General features: G+C 42.8%; 1 protein-coding gene across 1 annotated transcript; it reads left to right on the top strand.

The window, feature by feature from the left end:
- Window positions 1–22: 22 nt before the first annotated feature.
- On the top strand, window positions 23–9841 carry LOC138972817 (phospholipid-transporting ATPase ABCA3-like). Its single transcript, XM_070345480.1, has 4 exons — window positions 23–258; window positions 3881–4054; window positions 7326–7510; window positions 9037–9841. The coding sequence occupies exons 1-4, from the start codon at window positions 67–69 to the stop codon at window positions 9449–9451; spliced, it is 966 nt and encodes a 321-aa protein (XP_070201581.1). The 5' UTR covers window positions 23–66; the 3' UTR covers window positions 9452–9841.
- Window positions 9842–10766: the final 925 nt, after the last annotated feature.

The raw sequence follows: 10766 nt of genomic DNA, 5'->3' as shown, positions 1-10766 counted from the left end.
AACCTTGTGTAAACCCAGGACGTGAGCAAGACGTACGTAACAGTGGCGGAGGGTCAGAACGGGGACATGAGCGAGTCTACCACTTTGCGGGCTGTGGAACGGTTGTGCGTGGGAGTGGTGGAGAAGGAGTGTTTCGGGCTGCTGGGTCAGAGCGGGGCTGGCAAGTCCGCCACCTTGAAGATGCTGACGGGCGAAGTCGTCATGACCAATGGGCAAGCCTTCGTCAACGGCTACAGCGTCATGAGTCAACTCCGCCAGGTGTGTGTTCATCTTAAACGCAATGTCGGGGACTGTTCACAAACTTGGGCAATAATGAATGAAGAACCTATCGATTGAACATTGGATTTGTCTTCTTTTAGACATCTGACGTCAGAGTCCGACTCAAATTCATTTTTAAGCCGCTGGCCGAGACTTCAAAAGAGTGTATGCTTGCGTGCGTTCAATCTTGAAAAACCTCAAACCTAATGTAACTTGTCTTTTTTACCAAAATATGACACAGATCTCGACACTGATTGTTCCCCACTACGACTGGTGCGGTGTCTGAGGAACACTGACTGTCTCGATCTGTGAAAAATGTAATTTGTTGATCATAAGTCCAAACAAGTATATTCTGTATTGTGTGTTATGTATTGTGAATAATGTACTGTGTGTTGTGTATGTTGTATTCTGTATTGTGTGTTATGTATTGTGAATAATGTACTGTGTGTTGTGTATGTTGTATTCTGTATTGTGTGTTATGTATTGTGTATAATGTACTGTGTGTTGTGTATTTTGTATTCTGTATTGTGTGTTATGTATTTTGTATTCTGTATTGTGTGTTATGTATTTTGTAAAATGTACTGTGTGTTGTGTATTTTGTATTCTGTGTTATACATTGTGCATGTCGTATCCATTCTGTACAATTTGCGCATTATGTACAATGAGCAGCATATCTTGCACATTGTATACAATGAGCAACAAGTTTTGCTCATTGTATACAATGAGCAAAACTGTTGCCCATTGTATACAATGAGCAAGACCATAAAGTTGCACATTGTATACAATGTGCACCGAGTGAGCAAGATTGTTGAATGGCGTTCAAGCTACACTGATATATGAATCATAGTGAATGGTTGAATGGAATATGTGAGTAAAGTGTTCAAATAACGATGTTTGTTATGTTTAAGCATTGTTTTAATTCTCATTTCGCTAAAACTATACAGTGCATTAGGAATTTAATTATTGTAAATTAATTAAACAATAAAAACAAATACAACAAATAATGTTGTTTCAACACACGCACACACACATAACATTCGTTCATAATAACGCTCACATTGTCATGTCATTGCTAATGAGAGCGTCGTTTTCACCGCCTTTCACGCTTTTGCTAATAACGCTCATGTTTTCCTGTCACGCTAAAACATGGAAACAACGACAACAACGTACCACAGAGGTCACCTGCTTCTTTTTTTAAGCATGATGGTTCTTGCATTTAGCAGATCGGGGGTGGCAATGAGAAGTACATTAAAGCCGAGCTCTGAAGCATTTGCATTTGTTTGTTGTGCATACTCCGAAGCAGTTACATTTAGCGTAGCCTTGGCCGTGTCCACGGCTGGTTGCGATGGCGGTCTCTCTGACTGATTTCGTCTTGTTCCGGTTTTCTTCTGGAATGTCATCTTGGGTGAATAACCTGCTCTCGTTGATTTCGAACTGGTTTCGACTGAATTTCGAGGCGAGTCGTCCGTGTCTTGTCGCAATGGTGTACATTCCTCTGTCGCGGTCCACTTCAGTGATGACTCCGAGTAGGTTTCTTTGATCACCTTTGGCTCTGTCATACATCGGTATAGGTACGCGCACGCAATCATTCACATCTACAACTTTTAACTTTTTCCTTGCCGATTCAAGCATGTGTTCTGCTGCCCGTTTTTGATTTCTTCTAACTTGGGTACGAACAGTCTGATGTTGCGATGTCCGCCGGCACAGTAAACACTGATTTGTCTCTTCGCTCGATCCTGCTCCTGTACACGAACTATGAACTAAACAACGACAAGAATCACACATGACAGGCGGGGTATCCAAAATGACTCCACACACCCTGCACAGATCGTCAGTAACATTCTCACCGACACGTGCTAATGCCGACAGTACGGATAATGCAGTGGCAGGGTGATCGTCATGGATACTATCCACGCTATTTCCACCACCTAAGAGAGTGTTCGGGAGAACTTCCACACCATCGCCAAAGAGAGTGTCCGCGCTGGCACCACCACTATCTGCGTGGGCTTCTTTGATGACGTTGTAGACGTCTTCCAGAGCTACGAAATATCGTGCAGGATTCGATCCCGCCACAATCAATCTTTGGAAATGTGCAACTTCGATTACGTCGTATCGCTTTACGAGTTTGTAGTCGTTGGGCGTCTTCTTTTGGCTTCCGAGTTTCAGTTGTCGAACTCTTTCCGTCATGGTGGTAAGGTCTTCCTGTGTGAACCACTTCACGTGGCCAACACTTTGACGTTGCACTTCTGCATCAAACTTAGTTCGATTTTGATCCATGGTGGTCGCGTTCTATCGCCGGGCAGACTGACACTGACACAGAAACTAAAATACCGAAAGAAAGAGAGTGGACAGACAATCAAAACAATTTCAAACACGAGTTCGGTTCAGTCCTATTTGGTCAAAATCGCACGTAGTTTGCAAGATCGTTATTTGAACCCTTTACTCACAAATAAGAAAAAGTGTGAAAGGCGGTGAAAACGACGCTCTCATTAGCTGACGTTGTTGTTTCTATCTCTTACTTTTAGCATGACATGACAATGTGAGCGTTATTATGAACGAATGTTATGTGTGTGTGCGTGTGTTGAAACAACATTAATTGTTGTATTTGTTTTTATTGTTTAATCAAAGGGGCAGTCAACAGGTTGCTGTCGTTTCATGTTTTCGGGCCAAAAAGAGATTGCTTACTCTTTACTCTTTACTCTAGGTAAATGTAACAAAAAATATATTTTAAAAAAAGAAAAGATTTTGAATATTGTTTTGAAAAAAATTGTTTTGGATTTTTTGTTCCATTCTTTTTCTTATCACATGCACGCCGAAAGCAAAAAAAAAAACGCATGCATATTGGTCAAATTTGAAACGAGTTACGGCCGTTTTAAAATAAAAAATATGACGTCATTCTACTTCCACTACAAAGTTAAATGTTATTTCCAGCCAAACTAACAGCGCTATCGATGTGCGGTTTCACTAAAGTGGTTCCTATGCATCAAAGAATTGTTTTAAACAAAGTTGTTTTTAGCTGTTTTCTGCCCCTTTAATTTACAATAATTAAATTCTTAATACACTGTTTAGTTTTAGCGAAATGGGAATTAAAACAATGCTTAAACATAACAAACATCGTTATTTGAACACTTTACCATTCACTATGATTCATATATCCGTGTAGCTTGAACGTCATTCAACAATCTTGCTCACTCGGTGCACATTGTATACAATGTGCAACTTTATGGTCTTGCTCATTGTATACAATGGGCAACAGTTTTGCTCATTGTATACAATGAGCAAAACTTGTTGCTCATTGTATACAATGAGCACGATATGCTGCTCATTGTACACAATGCGCAAATTGTACAGAATGGATACGACATGTATAATGTACTGTGTGTTGTGTATTTTGTATTCTGTATTGTGTGTTATGTATTTTGTATATGTACTGTGTGTTATGTATTTTGTATTGTGTGTTATGTACTGTGTATAATATAATGTGTATTTTGTATTGCGTGTTATGTATTATGTAAAATGTACTGTGTGTTGTGCATTTTGTATTCTGTATTGTGTGTTATGTATTGTGTAAAATGTACTGTGTGTCATGTGTATTGTGTTTGATGTATTGTGTGTTGTTCAGGTCCAGCGCAGCATAGGGTACTGCCCGCAGACAGACCCGCTGATCGAACACATGACGTGCTACGAGACACTGGCCATGTTTGGGAGGCTGCGCGGCATCCCCGATTCACACCTGAATGACTGCGTCGCGTCGATCCTCGAGGTCCTTGAGCTCGGCTCGCACGGCGCCAAGCGAGTGAGTTCACACACCTGTCTTGGTTTAAACAACATGAGAAACAAACAACAACCTGATACAGTGGAACCCCTCCCCCTTTTTAAGACCTCTAAACATCTGAGATAATCAGGTCTTAATAAGGTGGGAGTTAGAATGGGGGACATTGTACAGAGGATATGAACAGAAGGTCTTAGAAAACAGGGTTTTGAAAGGGAGGGACTTAGAATGGGGGACATTGTACAGAGGATATGAACAGAAGGTCTTAGAAAACAGGGTTTTGAAAGGGAGGGACTTAGAATGGGGGAAATTTTACAGGGGATATGAACAGACTGAAGGTCTTAAAAAAAAAAAGGGTTTTGAAAGGGAGGGACTTAGAATGGGGCACATTTTACAGAGGAGATAAACAGAAGGTCTTAGAAAAAAACAGGGTTTTGAAAGGGAGGGACTTAGAATGGGGGAAATTTTACAGAGGATATAAACAGAAGGTCTTAGAAAAAACAGGGTTTTGAAAGGGAGGGACTTAGAATGGGGGAAATTTTACAGAGGAGATAAACAGAAGGTCTTAGAAAAAAACAGGGTTTTGAAAGGGAGGGACTTAGAATGGGGGAAATTTTACAGAGGATATGAACAGAAGGTTTTAGAAAAAAACAGGGTTTTGAAAGGGAGGGACTTACAATGGGGGAAATTTTACAGAGGATTATAAACAGAAGGTCTTAGAAAAAAACAGGGTTTTGAAAGGGAGGGACTTAGAATGGGGAAAATTTTACAGAGGATATAAACAGAAGGTCTTAGAAAAAAACAGGGTTTTGAAAGGGAGGGACTTAGAATGGGGGACATTTTACAGAGGATATAAACATAAGGTCTTAGAAAAAAACAGTGTTTTGAAAGGGAGGGACTTAGAATGGGGGACATTTTACAGAGGATATGAGTGTATGATAACAACAAACAAACTCACGCATACCAGTGTATGATAACAACAAACAAACACTCGCATACCAGTGTATGATAACAACAAACAAACACACGCATACCAGTGTATAATAACAACAAACAAACACACGCATACCAGTGTATGATAACAACAAACAAACACACGCATACCAGTGTATGATAACAACAAACAAACACACGCATACCAGTGTATGATAACAACAAACACACGCATACCGGTGTATGATAACAACAAACAAACACACGCGTACCAGTGTATGATAACAACAAACAAGCACACGCATACCAGTGTATGATAACAACAAACAAACACACGCATACCAGTGTATGATAACAACAAACATACGCATACCAGTGTATGATAACAACAAACAAACACACGCATACCAGTGTATGATAACAACAAACAAACACACGCATACCAGTGTATGATAACAACAAACACACGCATACCAGTGTATGATAACAACAAACAAACACACGCATACCAGTGTATGATAACAACAAACAAACACACGCATACCAGTGTATGATAACAACAAACAAACACACGCATACCAGTGTATGATAACAACAAACAAACACACGCATACCAGTGTATGATAACAACAAACAAACACACGCATACCAGTGTATGATAACAACAAACAAACACACGCATACCAGTGTATGATAACAACAAACAAACACACGCGTACCAGTGTATGATAACAACAAACAAACACACGCGTACCAGTGTATGATAACAACAAACAAACACACGCGTACCAGTGTATGATAACAACAAACACACGCGTACCAGTGTATGATAACAACAAACAAACACACGCATACCAGTGTATGATAACAACAAACAAACACACGCATACCAGTGTATGATAACAACAAACAAACACACGCATACCAGTGTATGATAACAACAAACACACGCATACCAGTGTATGATAACAACAAACAAACACACGCATACCAGTGTATGATAACAACAAACAAACAAATGACATACAGTCAAGATCTCGATGGTTATTGTTCACCTCCGCTAGCGAGATCTCGAAAGAACACTGACTGACTCGCTCTGTGTCAAATGTCATATTGTGGTCAAACATACAACTAACGTATAACACTGACTGTCTCGCTCTGTGTCAAATATCATATTGTGGTCAAACATACAACTAACGTATAACACTCACTGTCTCGCTCTGTGACAAATGTCATACTGTGATCAAACATACAACTAACGTATAACACCGACTAGCAAAATTTAGAACAAGCAATCATAAGTTGCCAATACATCAGCACAGATTTTTTAATGTTCCTAGAAATGAAAGATTGTGTGACATGTGCGATAAAAATGAATTAGGTGATGAGTTTCACTATTTGTTCAGTTGTACCGACGAAAGTATAGTGTCTGAAAGAAGAAAATTAATTAGTCCTTATTACCGATCTCACCCAAATTGTTTAAAATATGAACAGTTAATGAATTGTAAATCTAAGATAAAACTAATGAAGCTAGCAAGATTTGTAGCCCATGTTATGATTTTAGTATGTTAGAGTTATATCTAGTTTCTTTATTGGTATGTATATATATATATGTAATACACGCTTTTGTTTTGTGTTTTTACAAAAGATGCATGGCATAATGGTATTGCCAATTTACTTCGGCTGTATATTATCGTTGTCCGCTTAATGTATACATATTATCTGCCTGGTTTCTTACCTGATTTTGTTAAACCTATTTTTCTTTTTGTTTGCATGTACGGAAGTGTATATTGCCAATTTAATTTGGTCGTATAGTATTGTTGTATTTGTCCGCTCAATTTGTATACATATATTAACTGTCTGATTTGTTACTTTTTTTTTGTTAAAGTTATATCTTTGTTTCAAAGCCCTCTGGGCCCAAAACAATAAAATACTTGACTTGACTTGACTTGTCTCGTTCTGTGACAAATTTCATACTGTGGTCAAACTCACAACCAACGCATGAGGGCGGGGAAATAGCTCCGTATGTACCGGCGCTGACTTCAAAACCGGTTGTCGCTATCAGCATGGGGTTGATGATCCCCACGTTCGGCGAGGGATTTATTTCCCAGAGTCAACTTTGTGCAGACTCTCCTCGGTGTCCGAACCGGCACCCCCGCCTGCCCGCATGCGCACGATAAAGAACCCAAGTTCACAGCGAAAGTCTCAGGGCTTGGAAACATACACATGTATACACGCATGCAGGAAAAAATACACAAAAATGGGTAGGGAGAAAGCAGCCCGAATTTCCATGAGGGTAACCTCACAGGACTATATGAATCGTATCCTTATCCTTATAACTCTGACCACTGCTGATCGCCAGGCGGGCAACCTGAGCGGGGGGATGAAGCGTAAGCTGACCACAGCGATGTCGCTGATCGGAGACCCCTCCGTCATCCTGCTGGACGAGCCCTCTACCGGCCTTGACCCCGGCGCGAGACGTCATCTTTGGGATGTCCTGTCCTCGGTCCGGTCAGGGGGGAGCACTCTCATCCTCACGTCGCACAGGTGTGTGTGTGGGGGTTGGAGGGTGTGTGTGTTTGTGTGTTTATGTCTGTGTTTGTTTGTTTCGTTCATGGGCTGAAAGTCCAACGGCTTTTTACGTGATTTTACCCCGCCATTTAGGCATGCAACCATACGCCGCTTTAGCGGGAAAACAAGCAAGGTATTTTCCTGTTTCTATTACCCACCGAATTCTGACATGGATTACATGATCTTTTCCGTGCGTACTTGGTCTTGTGCTTGCTATGGTCTGCACATTAATTGACCTGGGAGATCGAAACAATCTCCACCCTTAACCCACAAGGCGGCCGAGGCCTGGGGTTTGATCTCACGACCCTCCGACCTTCCGATTAGGAGGCCGATGTCTAATCCACTGGGCCACTGCGCCCCCTTTGTCTGTGTGTCTGTCTAAGTCTGTGTATTGTGTGCGTGTGTCCCTGTGTTTGTCCTTGTGTCAATGTGCGTGTCTGTCTCTCTGTATGTTTGTTAATGTTCACGAGCGAGTGCGCGGTCCGTCGGCCGCCAGGGTCTTGGGGGCACCGCAACGATGAACGCTGCTCCAGCTGTCTCCACCGCGGTCGGTTGTGGGCAGTATTCTGGGTTACCGCAAAGATTTTCCCAGTCTACTCTGTCCATGTTTTCTGTTGGCTTCCCTGTCTCCTCTTCCCGCGCACCGTTCCCTAGAGGATGGTCTTGGAGAGCCCATGTGTTACATGGCCATACCATCTCGGCTTTCTGGGTTTCGTTGTGTTGTGTTGATTGCGATTGGGTAATGTTTTACAACAATTATTATTTTTGATTGTGATTGGGTAACGTGTTACAAGTGTTGTGTGTTGGTTGTGCCTGGGTACTGCGTTTCAAGTTTTTGTGTTGGTTGTGCCTGGGTACCGCGTGGTTGTGCCTGGGTAACACGTTACACGTTTTGTGTGTTGGTTGTGCCTGGGTACCGCGTTTCAAGTTTTTGTGTTGGTTGTGCCTGGGTACCGCGTGGTTGTGCCTGGGTACCGCGTTTCAAGGTTTTGTGTTGGTTGTGCCTGGGTAACGTGTTACAAGTGTTGTGTGTTGGTTGTGCCTGGGTAACGTGTTACAAGTGTTGTGTGTTGGTTGTGCCTGGGTAACGTGTTACAAGTGTTGTGTGTTAGTTGTGTCTGGGTAACGTGTTACAAGTGTTGTGTGTTAGTTGTGTCTGGGTAACGTGTTACAAGTGTTGTGTGTTAGTTGTGTCTGGGTAACGTGTTACAAGTGTTGTGTGTTAGTTGTGTCTGGGTAACATGTTACACGTTTTTTGTGTTGGTTGTGTCTGGGTAACATGTTACACGTTTTTTGTGTTGGTTGTGCCTGGGTAACGTGTTACAAGTGTTGTGTGTTGGTTGTGCCTGGGTACAGCGTTTCCAGTTTTTGTGTTGGTTGTGCCTGGGTAACGTGTTACAAGTCAGTGTTGTGTGTTGGTTGTGCCTGGGTAACGTGTTACAAGTGTAGTGTGTTGGTTGTGCCTGGGTAACTCGTTACAACAAGTGTTGTGTTGATTTCAGCATGGAGGAGTGCGAGGCGCTGTGCACACGTGTGGCCATCATGGTCAACGGCAGAATGAAGTGTCTGGGCACCACGCAGCACCTCAAGTCGCGCTTCGGTCAAGGCTTCACGCTGTCGGTCAGGATGGGGCTGAAGGAGAACGGTCAGCTGGCGTCCTTCAACCCTCTCGTGACCTACGTCCAGAGCCACTTCCGCTCCGCCAAATGCTTCAACTCTGATCATTTGCAGGGCTACGCATACATCCAGATCCCGGACCCCCACACCCCCTTGTCGGCCGTGTTCCGCGCCCTGGAGAGCGCCAAGCTCGCTCTAAACGTGCAGGACTACAGCGTGCATCAGACTTCTCTCCAGCAGGTCTTCCTCGCCTTCACCTCTGACCAGCAACGATATCGACAACCAGAACAAAAACCATAGCAACAGCCATAGCAACAACCATAGCAACAACCATAGCAACAACCATAGCAACAACCATAGCAACAATTATAGCAACAACCATAGCAACAACCATAGCAACAACCATAGCAACAATTATAGCAACAACCATAGCAACAACCATAGCAACAACCATAGCAACAACCATAGCAACAATTAAAGCAACAACCATAGCAACAACCATAGCAACAACCATAGCAACAACAAAAGCAACAACCATAGCAACAACCATAGCAACAACCATAGCAACAATCATAGCAACAACCATAGCAACAATCATAGCAACAACCATTGCTACAACCATAGACACAACCATAGCAACAACCATGGCAGGGGACGCGCGGGGAGGGGGGGGCGGTATAAAATAGGGTTACATTCACAGAGGGGATGGAAAGAACGTCTTAGAAAACAAGGTCTGGAAAGGGAGGGAGTCTTACATTCGGGGAAGGGCGGGGGGGGGGGGGGGGGGGGGGGGGGAAGGGGGGGGGGGGGGTGTCTTCAAAGGGTGTTTCCACTGCACCAGTGAAGTGTTATAATGGACCAGACGACAGTTGACGGTGAACAGCGGATGGATACAATGCAGCCTTTTATCGCGCAGTACGTGCAAGTAAATGACCTGTTATCTCCAGTTATCTCAAATATCCACCTTGTGCCAGACAGAGTTTAACTCAACGTTCAAAACGAATTGACTTTGAATGACCTGCGCCGAATTTGCGAGTTCTTAAGATCAGCAGGCCTAAAATCACGAGGGACACAGCCGTCGAACGCTGAAGAAAACGGAGATTGACAGCGATAAAATGTTACTAGTGGTACCCGTGCTACGCACTTTGTGTGCTGCGCATGCGATGTCATTTTGTTGGTTATGTGCTTGTGAAAATGTTGTTTGCACCCCTCCCCCCCCCCCCCCCCCCCCCCCCCCCCGCACATTATCCCGCATATAATGAATTATATTCTCTTGGTGAAAAATAAAATGTTAACCCTTACACCGGTGCAATTCTGTAACACATGTTACATAGCCACTGGTGAATTAACAGAGAGAAAAATAACAAAAAACAGTCATATAGGTTTTCGCATCAATGGGAGGTAATCGGAACTGACCAAAAAGACTGCGCGACCGCACGCGACTATACAAACAAACAAAATAAAATACAGCAGGTATGGCGTTTGCATGAATCCATGATTACGTCTACATGAACAACAGTGATAAAAGTGCGCATCTCTTCCCAGCCGTGCAGCGCTTTGAAAGTTGGAAGCATTAAAATTTAAACGGGTAAAAAGCCATCGTGAAGATACGAAA

Source organism: Littorina saxatilis, linkage group LG8 (assembly GCF_037325665.1).
Source record: "Littorina saxatilis isolate snail1 linkage group LG8, US_GU_Lsax_2.0, whole genome shotgun sequence".
Lineage (NCBI taxonomy): Eukaryota > Metazoa > Mollusca > Gastropoda > Littorinimorpha > Littorinidae > Littorina > Littorina saxatilis.
Note: the sequence above shows the minus strand (reverse complement) of the source record. Positions and strands in the feature narration are given on the sequence as shown.